Source organism: Pomacea canaliculata, linkage group LG3 (assembly GCF_003073045.1).
Source record: "Pomacea canaliculata isolate SZHN2017 linkage group LG3, ASM307304v1, whole genome shotgun sequence".
In the NCBI taxonomy this organism is placed as follows: Eukaryota; Metazoa; Mollusca; class Gastropoda; order Architaenioglossa; family Ampullariidae; genus Pomacea; species Pomacea canaliculata.
The window spans coordinates 35,760,719-35,786,829 of NC_037592.1; the positions used below are offsets into that span (position 1 = coordinate 35,760,719).

General features: G+C 40.4%; 1 protein-coding gene across 1 annotated transcript; it reads left to right on the plus strand.

The window, feature by feature from the left end:
* Positions 1-3,701: 3,701 nt before the first annotated feature.
* On the plus strand, positions 3,702-15,936 carry LOC112560259 (proton-coupled amino acid transporter 4-like). The gene is made up of 11 exons (XM_025231964.1): positions 3,702-4,043; positions 5,513-5,818; positions 6,597-6,687; positions 7,280-7,368; positions 7,828-7,920; positions 8,119-8,203; positions 8,565-8,709; positions 9,948-10,078; positions 10,594-10,772; positions 11,291-11,463; positions 12,473-15,936. Exons 2-11 carry the CDS (start codon positions 5,736-5,738, stop codon positions 12,709-12,711), a joined length of 1,308 nt encoding a protein of 435 aa, XP_025087749.1. The 5' UTR covers positions 3,702-4,043; positions 5,513-5,735; the 3' UTR covers positions 12,712-15,936.
* The last annotated feature ends 10,175 nt before the right edge of the window (positions 15,937-26,111 follow it).

Consider the following 26,111-nt stretch of genomic DNA (forward strand, 5'->3'; position numbering starts at 1 on the left):
TTTAAGAAGTGAATTGCACGTGGAATGAACGAGTTACGGTAACGGTTCGTTCGACTTACCGGTACAGCGTATCTGCGACCAGACCGCATAAGTGAGAACTCACTCGCCAACACATGACTAGGAATAGTTAGGATACGAGATGCCGTCCTAAGGATTTGCTGTTTATTGAAGATGGCTAAATCCCTCTGCTTGGTTCCGGTGATTTTGGAACAGATCTTAACAAGGGAGACAAGGCTGCTCCTGTTCCCTACAGAGAGGTTGTGAAACCAAGATGTGAAAGAAAAGGTGATGAGACTCTCAATGAAGGACTGATAGAACCGAGTGAGGATGACTGGGCTGACAGAGAAAGACCAAAGCTTCCGTAGCAGGTATAAGCGTTGCTGGCTCCGCCTGAGGATCATGTCAGTGTTCACATCCCATTTAAGTTTATCATCAAAGATAGTACCTAAATATTTATAAGTGTTGACTATCTCGATGGCATCACCATGGATGGTGCTATTAACCACAACAGGTCTGTTCAGCCTAAAGTCAAAGATCATTTCCTTTGTCTTTGAGACATTCAAGTCAAGAAAATGTTCATCACACCAGCGTACAAAAGCAGGAAGAGCGCCACTGTGAACGTGTTCATGCTCATACAAGAGAGACAACAAGGCAGTGTCATCAGCAAATTTTATAAGAAAGCTTCTATCAACAGTAGTTCTACAGCTATTAGTATATAGTATGAACAATAGTGGGGACAAGCAGCAGCCTTGAGGGGAGCCTGTACAGGTAACAGTAATGTCGGAGAGAGTACCATTAACGAAAACTCTCTGCTGCCTGTTGGTTAAGAAGTCAGTTAAGCAAACGGTATTGTTTTATATTTAATATGAATATTATTTTATGTTTACCTGTCTTATCGTACAACATATTCGTCTTCTTTAAAATATGTATTTAATATAATTTTAATTCAGGTATATTTAAGTTTGTCGGTATCACCATCATCATCAACAGCAACAACAACAAAAGCAGCACACGACACAAACGATGATGACGGCTGTCCAATGACCTTTGTGCTGTATTATTTTATGTTAACATTTGTTTCTGTTCAAGGAATGTTTATATATAGCCTTTGAATTTTGTCTGGTGGCTCCGTATATTTTCCTTCTGAGATAAAACCTTATCTTGCGGCTAAAGTTATGGCAGTTACACCATGAGTGTAATACCGAAATATTATGTCTGATTATTCTTTTGTATACAGAAATGTAGAGCCTTGCTAATGCTTTGTCTGGTCGAGACCTGACAATAAACAACAACAGTGCACTCGACTGGATGTCTTGTTTACTATGCCTGTAGTATACTAAATACTAATGTACCAACGAGGTCCGTCCAAGGAGCAATCTAACTATCCAACAACTGTTATCTCGGTCGTCTAACCGACAATACCAGCAGCTGCTCTTTGTTCATATTGTCCTGATTAGATTATGCACATACCTGTTTGAGGGGTACATCCAAAACATTCAGAAACTGTGTTATGTTTTACAAGACATAATTATATATTGCTTGAGTGTGTGTGCCACTGGTTCCCTCCTGAAAAATGATGGTAAACTCCCAACGAACCCTGACTTACAAATGTCTTTAGGATGTTGATGGGAAATGTCTGAATAAGTTAAACTGTGCTCTTCCTCCACGACACAACCTTTCACTCAGCCATGCAGCTTCCACTGGATTTGATCACCATTCATTCAGTTCAGCGGGCCATCAGGTAGATGAAGCCTCGAGTTGTTAATCCGAAGTCTGGACTGTATCTAATTCATAATTTATACATAAATAGAAAAGTTACTCGTCAGACCGTGGGCTTTGTCAACTTATGGCTACAGCCAGACGTTTAGTGAAGGAGGAATCGCATGGTCTTCACACAGTTGACTGCACGAGGTCGCGTCCACGGTTGAATGACTCCAGGTGTCCTGCGGTTCCGCCGATTCCGCGATCTTCGGCACAGTGAACCGCTCTAGAAGTAGTTACAGACCTCGGAGGTAGTGACCCTAACTTCACAGGTAGTGACCCTACCTTCATAGTTACACAACCCACAAACTATCTTCGCTGAACAGAAGCTAAGTGCCTGCTATAGGTAGACTACTTCTCTAAGAAAAAGTTGTTTGTTAGTCCTTACCTGAGCAGATATGTTTGTGAGCGTGCACCCAACACTCGAGCACGTGGAGACGAGGCGCAGGCAGACACAAGTGCTCAACGACTCCTCTTTTCCCTCAAGCAGACGAGACTCAAGACACTTGTACGAGAGCCGTGACCTATTGACCCTCAAGAACGAGTGAGGCCACCTTCACCTCCACCTGTTCCCTGGCGCCGCGCGCTGAATGAATGAAGTGGATGGAGGTCGGGTAGGGTAGTGGCAGCGTGGTGTTTATCCATGACCCTCACTGATGGGGAGGGTCGACATGTAATCAGCATGTAACCGGAATGTTGGACACAGTTCACTGCACACATAGCATATCTACTCCAAATAAGCCGGCTACCCTTGGCGTCTCTGTAAATCTCACTGTAATGAGACACAAGTCATGAAATTCGAGTGAATCTTACAGGAATCATATATCACTCATGTATATCCTACACCTGCTCTGTTTTAGGCAAGGACGTACTATACATAGATATTGTCTTTGGTTTCGACCTATAAAGTATAATTATCTCGTGACAAAATGATTCTAGTTTAAACACAATTTATCTTTATGAAGGCAATTAATGCAGAAATCCTCTATCAACACTTACATTTTTACAGTCAGATTTTTTTTCATCGTTGATTACTATACGTACTGCTCACTGACCTTAGCGGTACGTAGGAACGGAACAACGTCGTAAGTCGAGGACAGCCTGTATATTGTATATAATATATATTATAGTTTACGCCAGCGAGAGGTTAGACTTATACAGACTCTATACTTATAGTATTGATGTTGTAAGAAAAGAATTGTGAACTGTGAACATTGGATTAGGAACTGAACTTTGCATTACGAACTGTGAAAATGTGAGAGGCGAGCGACATAGAAGAGAAATAGGTTTTAAAATTATATTTGCGTGTACGGATCGACCTATAGATGTAAACCACTACTATAGAATTTATATATGTACTGTTTTATTGCACCTTCCCTTTAAATTACAGTTTTTTTTTCATACATATATTTATCCTGATCTATTGAACTGACTTGATGAATGGACACGTAGGGAGTGTTGTAATAAGGTGTGGTTGAATGCTTGTCAAAAGAGTAATTATCCATTGACCTACAAAGCACTCAACCGTTACAACACACACAATTAACCTATTATATATATAGCTATATATACTTTCCTTGATTGTATATTCCTCATGATATTAAGTGGCTCCATTTTTTGTAAATGTCTAGTACAGCCCAATATGTGGCCTGTGACTGTTTATCCAATAAATCATAACACTAAATATCTGGCTTGATTTGTAAAAACAAATTGGTTTTAAAAGCAGTGTATATGTGTGCGTGAGAGGGAGAGCACCGGCCTGTATGGCCCAAACTATATATCTACATGTATATACTTTGGTTGAGACTGGTGTCTGTGTGAGCTGCCGTTAGGGTTATAAGTAACAGTAGTAGCGTACACCATAAAGAACAGTTTTCCAAAGTCCAGAACTATGAAACAGCTGCATGTAGTGGTTGACAACAACAGCAATTTGCTCGTGGTGTGAGAAAGTACAGTGATCGGGTGACAAAGATGGCTGACAGGCTACTTCCGGTGACCAGCGCGCAGTCTATGATGGCTTTGCTCACTTGCCTCCTTCATGCAGTCATGTGAGGACTTGAGGAAGAAAAGAGTTTTCGCCGATTCAAAGAAGTAAACAAATCAGGTTGCTGAAACAGCTGACTGTTTGAATGACCGCATCAGAGACTGCATCGCTGATTTCCTGTCGTCTGGAGACTTGGTGACTGTCAGCGACGAGGAGGTGTGTGTCGCACTTGTCGTCAGTGACTCATTGTCGTCTGTCTGAGGAACTGCATAAGTTTCCAGTATCGTAAACTTTAAAGGTTTGTATCAACGGTGTACTACAACTTCTAAAGATTGGTTTAATAAAATAACCCTTAAACGCATTGTTTTTGTATAGGTCTTACTTGAAGTGGTTTTCGCACATTTGTGTTCACTTGCCTGCTGTTTGATTTTGTTTCGGTTTTGTTTACAGTCGTGGGTCATTTCTCTCCCCATGTGTCCATCCCACTCCTTTTCCCCAGGACTGGCCACTGCCACACATTTCACAAACCAGTGAGATTACACCTCACTGTTAATTGCCAGATGTTTCAAACTGGTTCTCTCAGTTAAACTCACACAGGCACGCCCTCTCTGACAATTGTTTGCTCATTCAGACATTGGACTTGGGAGAGGGCTACACATGTCAGACATAGACATATATTTTCATTATCTGGTTGGAGGATTAATTTAAGGAAGGCAGAATGCAACATCAAAGCTTCTTTAAACAGGCTCTAAACTATTTGTTCTTCACTCTCACTCTCAAGATAGGATTTTGAAAGAAAGGTACGTGTTTGTGCACTAAGAAGAGAAAATGTCTTTCTCTGTCAGGGTGCTATGGGAATAGCACTAAAAATGTTGTCTTAGAAGAAAAATAAAGAGCTTCTCACATGATACACATTTATTCAACTAGGCCATACCAACCTAAGAGACATTCATACAGTTGACACTCAACAACTTTTTCCTGTCAAATCTACTTTCACTAGCATATTGTATGTCTGATTTCTGTCAGCTTGATCCAGTATACTAAAATACTGTAAAAAGTATTTATATGTACATTTGATAGCATCACATATGCCAGTCTCCACTGTCTTCTTGCAATACTTCTGCACCCTTGTTTTCCTGTCTACTTTCATACTGCCAACTACAGTGTGAGAGGATCCATTGAAGTGTGGTTTGCAGAGGAGGATTTTCAGTGGGTTTTTTTTTTTAAACAATTGGAAGTTTGTGCTTTTTCAGATGCTTGTATTAGAGAAAGGGCATCTGTATGGCTGACAACCTGGCTATCTTCGTCTCCTTTTATGTAAATTGTGTTTTCTGCATGGATGATTGCTTTAACTTCAGTTTTGTAGCTGAGTAGTGCTGCTGTTTGACTGTGACTCTGCTCATATTGATATTCAATGCATAGACCTGTTCCATCTCTCCCCCTTGCTTTTGTTGCTGATCCATCTTTGTAGCCCCATATTCAAACATTCATTTAAGTTGTAAATAATTATTACATGCCTAGTTAACTACCTTAAGTATTATTTATAATAAAGTATAGTAAATAATAATAAGCACATTTATACATCACCTTTCTCGAGCAACAGCAGGACTCCAAGTTCTTTACAGGTAGTAATGCACTTTTATAGTATGCTTCCCTATTAGTGATCTTAACATTTCCATTTTTAAGGCCTTACAAGGAAGACAATAGTATTTCTTTAAGTGTCTTGCAAGTGTCTTATGCTCACTTTTGAGTACTTTTTTTTGATAGTGATCACCATGACAACCAATTCCCCTGATGGACACACGGCACAGCTGGCTTTAGAAGTTAATGCTGTTATTCCAACACAAAGGAACTTGGAGACAAGTGTGCTTGTGACAAACTCTGTGATGCCACACCAGTCATTAAATATCTCCATAGATACATCCAGCCTTGCTGGGGACACTGGAGGCTTTCTGCAGCCCAGACCACCCCTCCACCACTCAACGATGACATGTATAACACAGAAGACCTGATGGCTGATAATTACATTGATACTGATGCTTGTGACAATGAAATGTCTGATAATACAACTAGGTAAGAACAAGTCTAATGATGCTGTGTGTTCCATGGATGAAATCATTAATCAGTAAGTCAATCAACAGACCAGTCCATCAGTCTTTATTCCAGATTTTTTACGTGGTTCATTATGAAGGCTGCAGTTCTTAAATAATTCATGAACACATTGATGAAACAGAAGATCTTGTTTACAGAAGATTCTATTTTGATAATCAAGAAAATAACTTGCATGTCAATACACATGTACTTTGCTGTGTAGGTGGTTGTCTCTTCTCTCTCTTGATGCACTACCTTTGCTCAGCGCTCTACATAGTCAAGTGCCTATTTCCAACAGATAGGTTGACCATGAAAGGTTCACTGAGCCATACTGATATCAGACTAGAGCACCTCTGGGTTTGGATGCCTGTGCTTTAATATGGCTTCCTCATCTTTTAGTGTACCCACTGCCAGAAATCTTAGCCTCCACCTATGGCATTAACAAATTGTTTGGCCCCCTTCTCAGTAATTTACTTCACTACATTTTGTTGCAAATGAGATTGGTTCATCAATCACCCTGTCCTTTTCAGATTGTATAACTGTCTCATTTGTAAAGGGGCATATGGTTTTGTCTTGCTTGTCAGTGTCTGCATGTCTGTATGCCTGTCTATCCATGTTCCCACCCTTTTACTGCTATCTTTGAAGTTTCCCTTTAACTTTCCCCTATCTCCTTCTTATCCCTTCTTTGTTTTCTCTTCTCTCTTATAATGGAGTTTTGTATGACACATATTTATGCTGAAAATGGTTATTTCTTATCTAGTAACCTCCAGTGCCTTATGCATCTACTTAAAGGAAATATAGGGACTGGGATCTTGGCCATGCCTGTTGCTATTTACAATGCAGGACTGTGGGTAAGTTTGAGAGTTAAGCTGTACCTATTCTTTATCCACCATCCAAGAGTGAAACCAAACATTAATTTTTTTGTTCTTTAACGTTGATTGTATACGTGGAATCACAATTATAGTTTTTGGCATTTTAATAATTATGCATCTTAATTGCAGTCTCATTAGATTTGACTTCATTGTTTTTATACTTTTTTTCACTTGAAATGGCATTTTATTTTATTTATTCACTAAGTGCCTGAAGATTATCATCACGATTAGAAAAATCCTTTTTCTTATGTTCATAGTCGTTAAACAGCTTGGCTTTACAAACTTGAACAGTCGTAGCATTCAGTTCAGAGCATTGATAGGATTATTATATTTCATCATAACAATGTTCCATAATCTGGAGTTACATCAAAACTATTCCATCTTATTTATCATTAGGCTATGGCTGATACATGGCAGTGTCTGACAGAATCTTTAATTAGAATTTACTAGCAACTAGCAGTACAAGTAGCTTGAGTGTGTCAGACAGGTATTGTCTTCCTGACATTTCATTCATATTGTCTACGATGTTGAATCAGATATTAATGATGTGTTATTATACCTGTGTCTGCAGACAGGTTTTGCAGGCATCTTGCTGATTGGTGCTATGGCAGTACACTGTATGCATATGCTCATCAGGTGTAGTCACATCTTGTGTAGAAGGTAAAACATCAGGTGTAGTTATATCTTTTGTAGATGGTAAGACATCAGGTGTCAATGAATGTGGTCAGTTTATTTGTTATGACAACATGAATGTGTGGAAGGAAAGATGGATGGTTCAACAGGATATTAGAGAGGCAGATAAATCAGTAGAAGGACAGATGTATGGAATAATACTCGAAAAGATATTCAGAACTTAAAGAATGCAGACAGAATTTTAGGCAGATTACGATAAAACATATTCTTTTACAGCATGGTTTATTGTTTTCCTGAGAAAAAAATCTATGGTCCATATTTTATGCTCAGATATGTTATAGTGGGGCAGGGGGAGCTATCCATGAACTAAACCCTCATGATCTGTGTAGCAACTAGGCATATCCATGTTGTCATATTTAAGATGCTGACACTTCCTAAGTTGCCTATCATGCACAAATTAATAAACAAATATTTATTTGTTTGCAGGACAGGGTCTAAAAGTCTGAGTTATGCAGATGCAATGGAGACATGTCTTAAAACAGGACCTCAGAGACTAAAAAAGTTTGCCCGTGCATCAAGGTCAGTTATATGATTATAAGATTTTGAGATTGCACTAAATTTTGCAGATTTTGAAACTAAAGACCAGTTTTCTTACTTTAGTATATATATATTTAATATTGTTAATGCCACATTTGATATGCCTACCGCTTATGAACACAAGCCTACATAAACAGTTTATATAAACAATTAACTGTTTTCTTTGGGGTTTTTTTCCAGACACTTGGTTAATGGTCTGCTTCTTTTCACTCAGCTGGGTTTCTGCTCTGTATATATTGTCTTCATTGCTGAAAATTTACAGCAGGTACAGCAACAAACTTTCAGTAAACCTCATATTGACAGGCATCTTTGTGACTCACAGTTACTTTGAATTCTACCGCATATTTCATCAGTAGTAGTAAATGATCATTACTCATAATAGTAAATGAGATAATTAATATTTTCACACTTAATAAAACTGCTAATTTTATCATACTCATAAGAAAACAATAACAAAGTTACACTTTCCATTTTATGTAATTTGTTACTGATTAGTAAAATCTTAGTAAAACCAGAATTACAGGTTGAAGATAGCAACTCATTAAAACAAGCCACATCATCTTGTTTGCTTATATCTTTGTATGCTGAGCCACTGCTGACTGCTAGATGCTTGATCTGTTGAGCAGATAGTCCAGACAATGACATCTCATGACCCAAATCTACGTGTGTATGAGGTTGTGGTGATGGTGTTACTTATTCCTTACACACTGCTACGCAATCTCCGAGTTTTGGCCCCTTTTTCATCTTTTGCAAATTTATTGACACTGACAGGTGTGTATTTTCCACATTATACTATAGTGAATCTTTACTAAACCTATTGTTGATAACTTTATTACTACTATCAAATTCTTCAAGAATGTGAGGTGATGTCAGAATGTCATATGATGTTTGATGACTTTAACTCAATCCTAACTACTGAAGTGCCAATTTCAGCAGGGCCTGAGAATTTACTGCTTATGAAAGCTGGATTAAACTTGCAGTTATTTTGAAAGGAAGGTAAAATATTACTGTATTTTAAAGTGAAATACTTTACAGCTACATGCCTTAAAATTTATTTCTTTTATGATATCGTGATTGAGTTTTGAATTACCAAAAATTCTGACTTACAAGTATTTTTAACTATAATTCACTCTTATGTTGCATTAATTCAAGCTTTGAATATTGCTTCCATATCTAAAGCATGTGGAAACAGAAAGATATGGGAAGAATGAAAAATTACCATAGAACTCAAACTTACTTCTTCAGCCCTGATAGACAATTGCTAGTAAAATTGTGCCCCATGTTATATCTTCTTTCTTTAAGCCATAAATGTAATAAATTGAAACGTAATGACCTGTTGTTAGTTTTGTCTGCACTGAAAACATCCTTGAACAATCCTAAGAAAAGGTTTCTGGGTCCTTTAAAGGTCCTTATTTTGGGTGTGGTCAGAACTGTGTGAACCCTGATAAAGAATATGTTTATTATGACACTAAAGGAACACATTACTACCACTTTTAGCTGTAAACATCAGTTCATCTTCCTAGCCTGTGATGTCATTGTTTCTTGTGTAATAAAGAGCCTCATTTCAGTGTATAGAAGGCGCATGAGCGCTTAGCGTGTCTTTAAATTATATAACTCATGTGCATCCATAAATATATGTATAACTACATAACTCCAAACCTATAACTCATTTTTATAAAATAGATTTGATGTTGGCCACACCTTTGATCAACGATTCTCAGTCTGCACCAACTGTATAATTTGTAGGAGCTGTACCTTGTCAGCAAGTTGGTGTTGGTGTGGTCAGCATTGCATACCTACTGCAGTCCCCACAGAATTTAACTTTGTGATTTCACTATTGGTTGTGGGGCATGGAGATTGCTGTAGTTTAAAAAAAGGACTTGGTGTGGCAATAAGCAGCCAAGAGAATAAGTAGGAGAAAAATTAATCACAGTAAAGCAGGCGTCAAAATTAGTAGAGGAAGTTCTAACAGAAGATGCTATAATTCATCTCTGGATTTTGTTTTCCAGGCTTAATCATTATTTTTCAGTACATCGTAAGAGGATTAGAGGATTCTGAAAAACTCCCTGCCTTTTCAGACCTTAGTCGACTACCATTATTTTTTGGAACAGCTATATTTGCATTTGAGGGCATCAGCTTGGTCAGTAAATAATATTGTTGTCAGTTGTCATATCAATCACTTTGTTAAGTGAAAGGAGTAGAGAAGTGATATAAAAATAAAATTATAGAGTCAGGAATAAAACTTAAATTTAAAATGTTTAAGGTGCATGTAATGCAGGAAAACAAAGAAGCAGCTCATATAAAGGTCTTCACCTTATTATGCCTGAGAATGCAGAATGACGCCTTTGAGTGAATACAAATATACAGTGGTACCTCGGCATTCAAACTGCTCTGTGCTTGAATATTTCTGTCCCCAGCCAATATTTTTGAGAGTATTTAGGAAAAAAGTCCTTGGCATTTAAACTGGTGGTCACTTGACCAGAACAGATTTTAGTCAAGTGCCGAGGTACCACTGTGATAATGTAAATCCTAACCTCACTGAAAAATTGCACAAAATCAAGTTAATTACTTCATCTTGGGCTTGGCTGCAGTTCATCAGTGGACATGAGGCAGGTTTTTGATGACTCTAAGCTAATTCATGATTTCACTTGTTAGGTCCTACCTTTGGAGCACAGCATGCGAAACCCTCAAGACTTTGGAGGATGGACTGGCGTCTTGAACCTTGGTATGGTCTTTGTCACCTGTCTGTACACAGCTGTGGGATTCTATGGTTACCTTCGATTTACAGACAGTGTTAAAGGCAGCATCACTTTAAATATTCCTACAGATGATTGGTGAGATGTTTGCAACAATGTGTTTCAATTGTTGTATTGCATAATTAATATTTATGACCCAGCATATTGCTGTTCACATCTGGAAAAGATTTTGATCTTATTTTTAGTTAGTGCATGAAACAATTTTTATGGCTACGCTTTTTGTGTGTACGAGGTAAATCTAAGTTTTTATTTTAGCATATACCTTATAATTGTAGGTCAGATTGTCTTCTCTGCAAACAGCTGACACAGTAGGACTTTGAGTCAATAATAATAAATTTAATCAGCTGCATACTTTGTATTTGTTTGTTTTACTTCTTTCTTTTTTGTTGTTGGTTGATGGATTTGGTAAATAATTTCGTTGATTTTTATCTTCTCAGCAAAATCATCTACCACACACTCATTTTTCTTAATAGGACAGTTACTTTCATCTGGAGAAAAAAGCTTACAAAAAAGAGAGATTAGATTGCCTCTTCTATTGCTTTGTGTTTGGATCATCTTATCCATTTTAACAAGTGATATCTTCCATTTTTTTTCAGGTTATATTTGTCAGTGAAGCTTATGTTTGCAATCTCCATCTATGTGTCATATGGCATCCAGTTATATGTTCCCATTAGAATCATCTGGCCAAGTCTTGAAGAAAAGTTACATAGGGATTGGCAGAAGAAACATGGAGAATCCTTACTTAGAGTGTCCTTCGTGATCCTCACAGGTAAGATATTGGAAATCTGAAAATTGTGCATGATTTTATCTGGATATACTGAGAAACAGCCTTGTTACCATGGCAATGTCAGAGTGTAATTTTTATGATGAGACCATAATAATACTATATATATATATTTGTTTTAACAAGCTGTACACTTTTATTAAAAAAAAATTCCAAATAGCTAATATTAACCAAACTTCGGATGAAGGTTGAAATTTTTGCCTCCAGTTGCCACAAGTAATGTTTAGAAATAGTTGCAGGTTAATAGGATAGCAGACCTGATTACCTGTAGGATTAGGACATATTCTGGAAGATTTCCTAGGAGGGGCTAGTACACTGGTACATGTTTCAGTTGGTCTCTTCAATGCATTTTCATTTTCAAGTTTCACTATTTGGCTTCACTAAAGTCTTTTTTTACTTTAAGAAGAATCATTTTGAGTGACAGAACTCAATTAGTTTACACAGTTCCTTGATCAGCATGGAGCCGCTAATACTAATGTTACACTTGGCAACTTCAACTTCATTAGGACTCGTTCTCTAACCACTATGTCAAGTGCTTGAAGTCACTTTTACACAAGCATAAGATGGTGCAACAAATGGTTAGCAAGAATATTGCCTCATCATCCTTGCCAAGTACTGTTTAAACTGACCAGCTGCCAGATGTATTCTGTATGTTTTTTCCTGGAAAAAGAACACCATCTGGGTGAGCCTCCACCACTCAGCTTCTCTCGCTTTGCTAGTGCACACTTTCATGCCAGTAACTGAGCATAATGATGGAAACATTAGTTGCTGAAGAAATCTTGTGTTTTGAATCCTATTCTGATCACCATCTTGTTTGAGTTCTCTAACCATTTGATTCCCATCATCACCTTGTCAATGGGCTCTGTTCCTCCTTTTTTTCAAACATGCCATGGTCACTCAATGACTAGATAATCCTTGAGATTTATAATACTCATAGAAAAATGATAAAGAAAATATTTATTTTATTTATTTACTGGTTTATTTTTGCATACAGCTGTGTTTGCTGTGCTCATTCCTCATCTGGATTTGCTGATCTCTCTGATTGGAGCTCTGGCCAGTTCATCTCTAGCCGCCATCTTGCCCGCGTTTATAGAGTTTATAACGCTGTCTGTGGAGAAAGGAGGTGTAAGTCCTGTTGTCATCGCCAAGGACGTTTTCCTTTTTCTTGTTGGCCTCTTGGGGTGTGTCACAGGTACATACGCATCTGTACAAGCCATTGTAAAAACCTTTTAATTAAGGGAACAAGAGTAAATAAAGCAAGAAGTGCTAAAGACATGAAAACTGTAGTGACTAAATCATCTGCAGGAATCCTAATTTGTATTGACTACAAAGTTCTTGCACTGTTATTTAATGTGAATCAATTACCATTGTAATTTGTTTATGAAACTTAAGCTGAACGTGTGTGATAATAGTTTTCAAATAAAGAGATTATTTTGCTGTTTTGTTACATCATGACAAAGTGTCAGACATTGAAGACAAATGATCAAAATTTGTACAAAATATATAGTTATTAAACTTCTATGAGATCTTACAGGGTTAATGTTAATCTCCATAGAAGAAGAATAATTTTGTTTTTGCACCTCCTGTTATCATATGTTTTGAATATCAGACATTTCATTCTTTAGAACCTGAAGAAAAAAGAAATTTATGCTTATTCAATTCATTTTTTTCCTTTGTAAACAGATCTACCCTACATGGGTATAGAGTAGTCTCTTTGTTTTGAAACCAGTGCTCATGATTATTGTTATGTTTTATTTATGTTTTGTTTTCTTTTGGTAAGTGGGTGGGGGGTATTTTGAGACTACCTTTGATGGTGGTGAAGCACTCTTTCAATCAACTTTATTTCTGTTACATGCCTCTATGTAAAGTGCTTTGAGTTTAGCTGATGCTGGAGAAAGGTGCTGTATAAATGTGCCAGTTATCATTATCATCTCAGACTGTAATTCTTGCTTGTATTCATTGTATGAATGGGATCTGGTGCTTCTATTCATGATATGAATATGATGTGGTTCTTGTATTCACTATGTGGATGTGATGTGTGCTTGTATTCACTATGTGGATGTGATGTGCTTGTATTCATGATATGAATGTGATATGGTGCTTGTATTCACCATGTGAATGTGATATAGTGCTTGTGGTTAAACCTGTCATCTTCCATTTCTTTGCGGAAGATGTTTCTTCAGTAAATGAAAGGCCTTGGTATCTTTAGTGTAAAAGATCTTTGCTCTTTGTCATTTACTCTATCAGACACACACAAAACTCAACTGAAAAGTTTAGTTTTTCAGCATAGTGGATTAGAAACATGACTCTAGCTTTATAAATGCTGTTAATGAACTCTTCACTAGTCTGAGCTTTTAACACAATTCTATTTGATATAAAAAGTTGTTATTTCATAAAATGCAACAGACGAGCACAAAAATTTTATTGAGACTGTTGATGGTTGACTAACAAGTCAAGACCTTTTATTCATTCCAAGAAAAGAAATCCTCCCCACTGGCTTCAAGAAGTTTGTAAACAAGACAAAGTAAAATTATTAGAACAAATAAATCATAACTTAAGAATAAAATCTTGAACAAAACGCTGACCTGTTGGCATTTTACAAAGTGTATCATGCACAGAAGTGAATGTATTTTGTTCATAAGAAAGTTTGTTTGAACTGGACCAGTAGATTCGTTATGAGCAATAGAATTGACAGAGCACATGTTATTTTGTCTCAAGAATAAGATCAGCTGTCGGTTTTTCACAATTTTTGTTTGATTGTTTGTCATAAAGCTTCACTATTTTTTATGTCTTATTGCATAGTCTGCTAGAAGATAACTCAGGTAAATTACCATTGCTGAGATGCTGCATCATAACATTCCTGACCAAGCATTTCAGTGCTTTTTGCTGGAAGCTGGAACACACAATGACATGAAATGCAGCGCTTTCCTGCTCAAAATGACTTTTTTAATAGTGCTTTATTCTTTATTGTTCTGTAAACATTTGGTTAAAATATTGGACATGTTTAAGTACATTTTCAGGATTTTTCTGTAATTTTGAAATGTGCACTCAGTCTGATATAAGGGTAGAAAGTTTAACTAAAATATCTATTGTAAAATGTGATGTACACTTGCACAAAATTCATCCTAGAAGAAAGTGAGTGATTGAGAGAGAGTATGTGCGTGTGTACATGCACAAAAGCTCATGATTGCATCTTATATTTAGACATTTGTCATTGAAGTGCATTCCATGACAATCTTTCTATTATCTTAAGTTGTTTTAGAGATATCTGTGTTGAAATATATCTAGTGCCTATTGATGGAGGAACCCACATTGTTCTCAATGAAAGGGTAGATAACTACAAGCATTAAAACTTTTGAAATGGCATAATAAAACTGTTCTACTGGTTGTGACTGTTGACAAAATTATAATCCCCATCAGTGTTGCTTATCATCATCACATCATTCTCATCAATATCACTTCCATCACATCATCATTGCTCTTGGTAATGTCATTCAGATATACATTGTTGATGTTGTCTGAAGTTCAGGCTTATTCTGGACAGTCTGTCAGTTTACTTTCATGCAGACGACAATATAAAAGCATAGTCACACCTTTCATCTTATCCACACCCACCTTCACACTCTCACATATGCACGCAAACTCAAACTTGCTTTGCTGGTAATAATAACTGTCCCCACTAGCTTTCCTCCTGATTAGGTTAACAATGTCACAATAATTAATTTGCCCTTTGGAAGCTGGCGTTCTCGGAAATAAAACATTCGACATCGACATTCACTGCATTCAGCGCTTTTAACTAATGTGGAGGATAGGACGAAGTCAGCAAAAAAGAAAGAAAAAAAAAAAGAAAGACGGGATGAGATGACGAGAAGAGATTAAGAAAACGATGATAATGAAGGGCGAAGGAAACAATACCAGCTGCCCGCTCAGGCCGAGCTGGTTAGAATAATGCTTTGTGGGGGAGGTGTTGGGGATGGGGTGTGTGTGTTGGGGAGGGTGGAGGGAAAGAAGTGCAGAAAAACCAAGTGAAAACGGGGTTTGCTTTCGTCTAGACAGTCGCCTGATGAAAAGCCATTTATTGTGGCGTTACTTTGTCCCACAAACCTTATCAAGCCCCGCAAAAAGGATGGGGGTAGAGGGCAAGAAAAGAAGGCCGTGCAGCTTTAACATGAGTCATCGACATCGACTGTGCTCTGTAAAGGTTGATTTCGTTAGAACACGAACTTGCATTCAGACTGATATTGGAACATCTCGTATGAACCAAAAAGCAAGCAAAAGAGAAAAAAATATATGAAAGGGACAGAAAAAAAAAAACGGGTATGAAAGGAGTCGGTGTTTTTATTTTCAAGAAATTCCTATTTGACCACAGCTCAAAGTATATAAAGGGACATAATTAATGTAGTCTATTAAAACAGTTTAATCGCTGCTACCTCCCTTTGCGTGCCGCTTCCTCCCACCCACGCACTAACTATCCGTACGCACGTTCGTAATTTCGCAAAAAAGAGACACGTAAACAAAACAACCACATCGTCATAATCAACAATAACAATGTGGTTGTTGCTGATGGCTTGATACTGATGTTGTCTTCGTCGTCGATGACAGAACACATGATGACATCAACGCATGCAATATGTGCATCTACATTGTCAATATATTTGTTAAAAAAAAAAAAAAATCATTCACAACTAACGGATCCTATTCCTTTGTTGAAAATAATTGTTTCAAGACACGAACATGACAGGAGTAGCTCAACTCGTAACCGTCTTCATCTGGCAAAGCATGCAGATGGCGCGTGCATAGCAACAAAATACAGTCGAGCAGAATCCCACTGTCGTCTGCTATGTCCACAGAGACATGAGGACGATGCTGTGACGTGTTCCGATCACTTCATTCAGGAACCAAACAATATTACAGAAGAGATGGTGGTCACGAGGGAATTCATTGACAAAAAAACCGTAAGCCGGCGGCGGCGGCGGTTTGTAAATTGGAGGAGTTCAGTAAATAAGTCGAGCAAATGCTATCCCTGTGTATCCACATAGTAACAGGATATCACCAGGGAGAATGTAGCAAATGTTGTAATGTTGTCAGACAATCTGACCACATCTTCACTTCCTCGCTTGCGCTGACCTGTTAAGGTCATACGTTCGAACGGAACGCGAGCACTGGGGCAATGAAATCGCTTCAACTCATTTCTGTCTTTTTTTTCCGAGGGATCCGTACGCATTAGAGAATGGAAATCAGTTTGCCATTATGCGCAGGAAGAAAGGGCAACGAAACCGCAGACTCAGCAGAATACATCTCGCCATCTCTCTTCCCGCGTGAATCCTCCTGGGGCCGGTTGCATGGCAGATCGCTAAGCGTTAAGTGGATGGTTAGACAAGCGGTCAGTTAAACTGTTGGTACAACATGAGCATTGCTGCTGACTGCTGACTATTTCTGTGAAGCCAAACTGAACACTGCTGTGTGATTCAGACACACATCAACACGACTTGCAAACCTGTTTCAAACTGACGGATACGAGGGCTGAATGAAGTGTATGAGTGCTGACACCGGGATCCGGCATGGGTGATAAGATCCCGATGTCTGCCCGGTGTGGACAGAGATGGTAGCGGTGCTAGAATCTTGCAATGTCTGTTAGCAATGTTAATATTTCATAGCATCTGGCAGCAGTACTGTGATCTGATGGTTCTGGGTGGAGACCCACGACTGATTACATTCCAGCCTCTTTTTCAAGTTGGCTGAGTGCTGATAGTTCGATCATAATCTGAATCGAGATGGTATGTAGGCTAGAGTGATGATGATGATGATGATGATGATGATGATGATGATGATGATGATGATAATAATAAACATGTAATTTATACAGCTTATGATCATGCTCACGTTCTCAGCACTTGAGACAAGAACCAGACTTGGATATAACAGGAAGAATGAGGGAAGAAACAACAGTATCGATAGAAAATAACAGACAAAACGTAGAAGACGCAACAAAAAGTAGGCGGTTAGAGTTTTGTGAATCAGCAGAGGAAGACGAGCAGGCGGACTAGTCAAAAGACGGGAAAGACAAAGAAGTTGTTAGTATATTGACAAGCATGACAGTATGTGAGATGGAGATGACTGAGATTCTCGTGATGCTATCAGCGATGATACATACATTAACTGGGTCGAGATTACTCCACCTCTGCTATCTGATATCTCGTTCGATCAGTCGGAGGAGCTGACATATTTTATCTTGGAGATATTTTATATTGGATTTTTATATAAAATATGCATAAATGTTAGAGGGATGTGACTCCTCAGGCAATTATAAAGAGAAGGTGATGAAAAGGTGGATCAGTCCGTCCACAGCTGAACTCTGGATATTTTTCTATCCCATAGTCAGAATTGCATTCATGTTTGGTCAAGCCAAGGCTAAAACTTCACATAATTAACATAATTATGGTCCATTAGAACTCACGGTCCCCTTCCCTCCCTTCCCTTCCTCTCTCTGGGTGGTCCAGTGGCACAGCGGTTAGCACCTGTCGCCCATACAGAGAGAATTAGCTGTCCTGGATTCAGATCTCGTCTCGGGCAAGCTATTCTTTCTCTGCTTGTGGCATCTCTTTACGATGCTGGCTGCTTTGTCGTGATGAAGCCTGAGTTGCTGGCTCGGCGTAAAGCACCCCTAGCCCCCCTACCCTCTCTCTCTCTGGGTTCAGTTCCCGGCATGCAAGATGGCGTACTTCCTGTGACTGGGTCTGGACACAGGCAGCATGCGCAGGCCCTCAAAACATGATTTACATCGTTTCGCCGCCCTGGCGAGTGCGCGCTCGCTGTTACAATAATATTTACTTACTCTGATGCTCGGAAATATTTACTCACTCTCGTGCCTGCACGTACACACACATAAACTCACTAACCAGCCGCTTTCAGAAGAAAGAAGGTGAGTTAGGTGCTTGCCCCGTACACAAGACTGTTCATGCCGGGTGCTCTCGCTGTCCCCACCCCTCCCACAGAGGGATGCCACACCTCAAAGAATGTCGGAGTTTGTTAGTCTCTCTGTGTGCCCAGTAGACAAAGCACAGGGGATGCTGGGAGGGGCAGTGGCATGGAAAACCAACGCACTACCTTGCCCTCAGCTGTGAGTCAACTCACACCCCGTTGTGAGTCAGGTGTCTGGCGTCATGGCGACCATCCCGATCACCAGGAGCAGCTGCTTGATTGCGATCTGAAATCCGCAACAGCTGGCTCCGAGTTAGCTATACAGCGGGCTATGGGTTAGCAGTTAGCTATACAGCGGGCTATGGGTTAGCAGTTAGCTATACAGCGGGCTATGGGTTAGCGATACTGTGGGCTCTCGAGTTAGCTATACTGTTTTGGCTCTTGAGTTAGCTATACAGTGTTGGCTATGGGTTAGCTACACTGTGGGCTCTGGAGTTAGTTATACTGTGGGCCATGGGTTCGCTATACAGTGGCTGTGAGTACGAGCTGTGAAGTTGAAGTTCGAAGCTGCATCGAGTCAAATAAATCCCACTTTTCTTGAAATCTCTGTTTTATTCTTCTCTTTCCATTTTGTGTTTGTTCCTTCTTTCTGTTACTTCAGCCGACGTGTCGCAACCGGTGACTGATGTGAGAACTCTAGAGTTCAGGCGAAGATAGCTCAGCACGCATTTCAGCTGTCATATAATGCGTAAATACAAAGCAACAGCAAATAATTCATCAGACAGCATTTTCTATTTCAATCTATCTGTCGGTATGTATGTCTGTGAGTCTTTCATAAATAGAAAAATGGACGAGGACGGTTATGGGCAGACCGACTTTCACGGTTGCAATAATATGCAAAGAACCCATCCCTAAAAGGTTAGAGGTCACAACGGAAGAGAAAGAAGACAGACAATAGATTCAAGAGAAAGAAGTGGGGACGGAGGAGGAAGTGCAGGTGGGGTTGGGACTTGTGCAGTGATGATAGTTCTTGTCGATGACAGATCAGACGACAGGCTGTGTAGGAAGCACCGGGATGTTACAGACGATTGACTGGGTCAGGACACGGCCACGCACACCCACGTGTGCACATCATTCACACCGTCTGATGGATGGCTCGTGAGCCGGGTGTGCAGGTGCGCATGGCAACACCTACCTCGGGAAGTCCTCTCTTCTGTTTACCACCCCGATGGGCGAGCTCGTTCCCATGGCAACAATATGCTGTTCACGCGGTGATTTCTCGTCCCCGACCTCCTCCCTCAAGTCGACCATACATCCCCAGACCCTCACCCTCATACTTTCCCCTTTCATTTCCACGCAGGTCCATCAGTCGTGATCCCTGCATACTACTGAGAAACCTGCTCGCTTGTAGATTTTTTGTTTTGTTTTGTACATGGAATTTTGTGTTTTAGTGTGTTGACATCGCAGGAATTCAAGTTTGAGCTAACTCCCCCTCAAACAAACAAAACCCATTTTCTTTATTTCTTTCGTATAAGATAAACTCGTCTTTGTCTCTCTCGCTCACTCTCTATCTTACTCTTTTTTCTTTTCATTTTTTTTTTTCTGCTTTAGTTTAACATTGTATTTATTTGTGATTACAGATTTCATATCTCACTGTACTTATAAGAAACCGGAAGCTGTCTGCTCCTGAGAAAGCTGGCATCTCAAGGAGTCTTAAAACTTGTGCGATTTATTGACGGACGAGTTGAGTGTAACCCTGAAATACATTAAGAGGAAGAGTTCGTCGTGTGTGTGAGCATGTGCGTGTGTGTGCGTGTGTGTGTTTGTGCGTGTGTGTATGTGTGCCTGTGTGTGTATGTGTTGCGGGGATCAGACAGAAATATCAGGAGAGAGGCCATCTGACGTCCAGGACCTCTTCGACAATGGTGTCCGTGACTGGAGGTCTAAGAGTGCAGGCACCACGACGACCGCTTCTCCTCCTGCCAGGTGCTAAAAATAACACAGGCCCGCGACAGCGGTAAGAAGAAAGGAGGCACTCCTTCTTTTTCGGAAACCAAACACAAAAATGTAGACCTCCATTATGGAAAAGCGGCGTAGAAGTGAGGCTTGAGGGTAATTGAAAATCCCCGGAGAGCTATCTGTGCTTCTCTACTTCCCCTCTTCTGTTGCTGCGCGCGGTGGTGATGGTGGTGGTGGTGGTGAGGATGGTGGTGGGGATGGAGAGGGAAAATGTTGTCGGCACTGGTTGGAGCAGCTTTTATTCGAGATCTGAAATTGTTTCGTTCGTGGCGATGTTGATATAAACGGGTTTTAGTCATGTAGTTCTGACATTTTTTAATGACCAAAAATAATGACTTATGTTGCTGGTGATGATAACGGTCAAGGTTGCGATTATCGGAAGTTTCTTTTTGTGGTAATACTAACTTCTTGAAATAATAACACAAAAAATTGTAACACAATGTTAACAGCCACAAAGAAAACGGAGAAATCTTTGGAGGACTGGATAACAGGAAAGAGGAAATGGAAAGAAACTGGCACGCAGACAGATAAATAGCTGCAAAGACTAGCAAAAAAGAAAAAGTAATAATGACGGAATAAGAAAAAGAAAGAAAGAAAAGCTAAATCACTTCAGGCAACCACGCCCACACAGACGGCCAGAGAACTGCAGCTAGTCACGGACGCTTGCATGCCGGGCCACAGGTGTAATTACAGGTGTGGAGAAAACCTACCGCCAGGGTGCTCAGTGTCAGGGCTGCTCGCCTTCAGGCTCAGGGTGGCAAGTACAAGCTACAAATGTTTATTGCCATATTACTAGTGGCCCCACAGCGCAGCTTGCCAGTGAAATGATGATGATTGATGATGATGATGATGACGTTGATGATGATGAGGATGCATTTTTACATGTCGCATGTATCCACTTGGCAGTGAACTTAATGAGCCTGAACATATAAGCAGCAAGAGAATTTCAGTAAAACAGCTGCAACCTACAAATAATAAATGAGGAAGGACAGATAAGAAGGTAAGGCGGGAGAAAAAAAAAGAGAGCAATGATACTTTCGCTGAACAAAAGTGATGTACTGACTTCAAAGTTCTCTAATTCGGTAAAAGCTGACTGATGTCCATGTCTTTGTCGTGACCATCGTGACAAGAAGCGGGTTCAAAGAGCCGAGCCACCAGCAGCAGTTCTTTCTGGAACTCAAATCTTTTCCTGTCAAGGTTTACAGGCTCATCTGCCTGAAACTTCGCAGGAAGGATGCTGTGAAAAAGAAATGTCAAAAATTGATATCTAACTCCTGCCACGTGTGTTACAGGTGGTATTTATAGCAAAGCTTGTACACATACCAATTAATAACTAGTATAATCATAATTCGGGACAACACATGTCTTATTTAGCTGGAAAATCTCAAAACAAGTCGGACGCCCAAAAAGCTAAAACTTAAAAAAATGTAAGGCCAGGGTTAGATTATCTCTAAGAGTCGTCTATGTTTCGCCTGTTTTTCGTTTCATCATTAACGAATTTAAAGAAAAAAATGAACAAGGTATGCAACCTTTGAAAAGTGTCAGTCCGAGAATAAACATTTATAAAAACAATATTTCTTCGTTAAAAAAAGAAAACAAAAACACATACACCACAACATTGCACACGTCACTAACGGTCCCACAGAAAACGGTGTTGGCCTTGCTGACCACTTTCACCTGCCGGCAGGTGAGCCTGACACCGGCTATTTTTAGCTGTTGAGTCTGAACACTGATTACACAGATTGAGTGTCGGCGATGTGATACACTCGACATACAACTCAGGGTTTGATGTGCTCCGTACTCAGCCAGCTGCTGCAAAACCCAGTCAGTCAGTCACCTGATGTAGTCCGAACCTCGACAAAGTACAACAATGAATGGTGACGGTTGATGATTAAAGATGATGGATTCGTCACTAACTGTATCAGCAGTATAGACTCCTGAACCTACTGAAAGAAATGTTGGTGATGGGGTTTTCTTCCTCTCTCCCTCTTTCCTTCTCCCTCTCCCTTTCGTGGGATTGGCCATTCACTGGTGACATCCACCCACCCCACACCTCCACCATTTCGCACGGAAATCGTGACTTGAGGCCGTACAGCACTTTTATCGGCAAAGACTTAATGTTCTACATCGTCCGACTCCTTCCCGCGGCAAAATCACCTGTCGATCCACGCGCCTACCTGCGGCAAGGTGAGGCCGGGTGCGTTACCTACCCGGCACGTGCAGGGACAGAGCAGACTGCGCACGCGCACGGGTGGTTTGTTGGGCGACACGTCGCGTGCATTGATTGCATGGAGGGAAACACTCGTAACTCACGTATACAGCGAGATCGATCCCGCTACAGGCGCCAGGTACCCCGGGTAGTCAGCGATACACTCGTCTCCGCTCTCTCCAGACCCGTGCAATCAAGTGACTTGCGCACCTATGCGTGCATGTGTGTGTGTGTGTGTGTGTGTGATGTATAAACTCAAAAGTGTGTATGCATCATATTGAGTGCTTCGTGTTCATATACTACTTACTGTACAAAAGCGAATGGAGATGAATGAAGGGAAAGAATGGGGGAGGAAGGAGAGAGAGAATGGACTTTTTGAAGCGGGTGGCAGGAAGGCTTGCAGTTATCCAGTAAAGCTTTGCTAGATCGGTAAAAATGTGGATATAAACGATGAAACAACAATCGGTAAACAACCACAACATGTGACTATCAACATCACAACACGTGAGGGATGAAAACAAAGCCATTGCCATTAATGGCCGTGAAAACAGATTTACCGAAAGATGAATATGAATATATACAAACAACCCTTTTGTAAACACGCTTTAAAAAAAGAGAGATGGGATAGAAAATAATAAAGATGCATGTTTATCTACACAAAACATGCATTGATGTACAGGATGCACCCGAGATAAACCTTATCACTTCTAACACAACCCATACATCTGTAGGAGAAAGATAAAACCGCAGTTTTAAGTTTCATTTTTTCTTTTTTTTTTTCTTTTCTTTTTTTCTTTTTAACCTCTTCCTGCTCTTGCGGCGACCAGAAACCTGAGAAATTAGAGGTTGGTGGTGGGAAATGTAAGTTCTTCGAGAAAACGGACTGTGGACGTGTGGAGTGTGTGGGTGGCACAGGCGATGACATCAGGCGATGCTCTGGTCTCCTCTCCTCATACCTCCTCCTCCTCCTTCTCCTCCTCCATCTCTCTCACATCCTTGCCCTCTCTCGCTCGATTTCTTTCTTATTCGATTCTCTGTTCTCTCACACGCACGAATTCATACATATGCAGTTGTCTGCCCTTGTCAGTCATGAATTTGACTGATTCTAAAAAACTGTGTAAAACGAACTTTGCCTGTATTTTGATGTATTTCTACGCCCACTGTTACAGTTGAGTCATCGTGTGAGAGCTGTGCATGTACATCGCATGTAGACTGGGAGAACTGTACAAATACATCACACATAGTGATATACTGTAGATATACTTCACATGTAGACTGGAGAACTGTATGTGCATCACGCTCGAGCTCTTCAGTCTCCATGGTGATCATGGGTCCCACCACACTGTCGGCAACATTTAGCAATTTCTCTGAAAGCTAGAAGAAGCAACAAAGAAACAGCAGGTGAATAGGCGTGGAAATGGAGAGTACATGATGATGACAGGAGAGCCCAACCACAGCAACAACTAATCCTTCCTCTGTGTTCTAACTTCCTAATTAGCAGGACTACAAGGGTTAACACGAAGAACAATGGAACCACGTGACAAATTAATTATTCTCAATTTCAGACATGTTTCAATACATGACGATTCTTGATTTCAGACATGTTTCAACACATAGTTGTTCTCATTTTCAGAACAACTGAGAGTGAGATACTTAACGTGATACCCTCTGACCTTTCCTGCCCCAAGTAAGAAACTTTAGTTCTCAAGAGAAAAATGAGAGACGAAAGACCAAAAGAATAAACAGCAGGTGGAAAGATCTGTCAGAAGCAAAGATACTAACCGGAGAGGTACCTGGAAGACCCATCCACCCACCCACATATGGTTTATCAGATAGTTTACTCTTAAAGCAAACATACTTATCGTACGGTTTACACTAAAGGGAAAAGCGTTTATTATGTGGTTTACATGACGAAAGAAGTGTTTATCATGTGTTTCACAGTTAGACAGGAAACATTCTTTTATTATGAGGATTATTTCAAAAAGTGAATTATGGGGTTTACAGAAAGATGAAACAAGTGTTTATCGTGAGGTTTACACAGAGAGTAAGAACGGCTTAAAAAGAAATTGCGGTTTACAGGAAAAGAAAAAACCCATCTGTTTGTTCAGAAGGTCAAGGGGATGCAAGAAGAAAGTGCTAGAACACGAGAAGACACGAGAACCACGAATGGACAGAGGAGAGAAGTAGGTCACGTGACGTCGAGACTGACAAGCTGGCGGAGCGTGGGCGGTGTAACTGACACGCGTGACCAACTGACATTTGAACAGCATCCCTGTCTGTCAGCATCCTCGACATCACGTGGATGACTCATCGTTATTCTCTGCCAGTCTTCTCTTTCTGATTCGTAGCCGCAGACAGGAACAGGCAGGCAGACAGGAGAAGTGTGCATGTGAGGTGTTGCAAGAACTGCAAGATGCTCAGGTGGGAATGAAGGTGTTTGCGTGTTGCAGCTGCAGCAGGCGGTGCCTTGAAGTAGGAAGGGATCGAGTACGAAAGAATAGCGATTACCCAGATTTTGACAAATACTATCTTACACAAGTCTGTGATTTACAAACTCACTCACAGCTAGGTGGTGTACCCGAGCTCCAGCGACCCGGAAGTCGGACGTGGTTTGCGCGCGCACGCCAGTGGCTACAGCTGTGACGTCCGGTGATTGGGCAATGAAATCGTCGTGTATCCCTCCGACCCACCACCTGCCATCGATCAGTTGCCAGGTGATGACATCAGCAGAAGTGCGGCGGCAAATGTGGCGCCGTTGGTGTCACGTGGCCATGGATCACCTGGTCGCCAAGCGAAGGTGGACTGGACTGGACTCGCACTCCCTTAGTCCTGTGGACTCTATTAGTGGAGAGGACTTCAAACAGAGAGAGGAGGGGGAGAAAGAGCTGGGTGGCATGAGGAGGATGGAGGGACGATGCAGATAAATGATTGACCGGGTATTTCTGTCTGTCTGGCAAGCCGGGGAAGAGTTTTGCAAAATTTTGTATCTCAAGATACAACGGACAATCAGACAGACGTGTAGAGAGGGTAACAGGAAGGAAGAAAGATAGGTTGATGGGGAGAAACAAGCAGGCAGGAAGACAGGAAAGGGAGAAAGACAACACAATCACATCCCCACCCCTCTCTCCTAACACAATGAGTGATGGTCTGTCCATCAACAGTTCATTGGTTATTGTCGTGTGTAGCTCCATATAAATGACATCCTGACTGAGCCTGCATACTATCGTCAGTCTCTTCCTCATCACACTCCTCATCGCACTCATCATCATACTTCTCCTCATCCTCATCTTCCCCACCCTCATTCTCAGACTTCTCATTATCATCATTTGTGCTTGAGATCGTTCTACACCGAAATACAACTGAATGGTTCACCATGGCGACATTATCAGCTTTCGTCGTCTGATAAAACATTTTATTTATTCTCTTGCCCTGAATCTGTCTGCGAGTCGTTTACATACACTGGACAGAGATCGGCAGAACGATT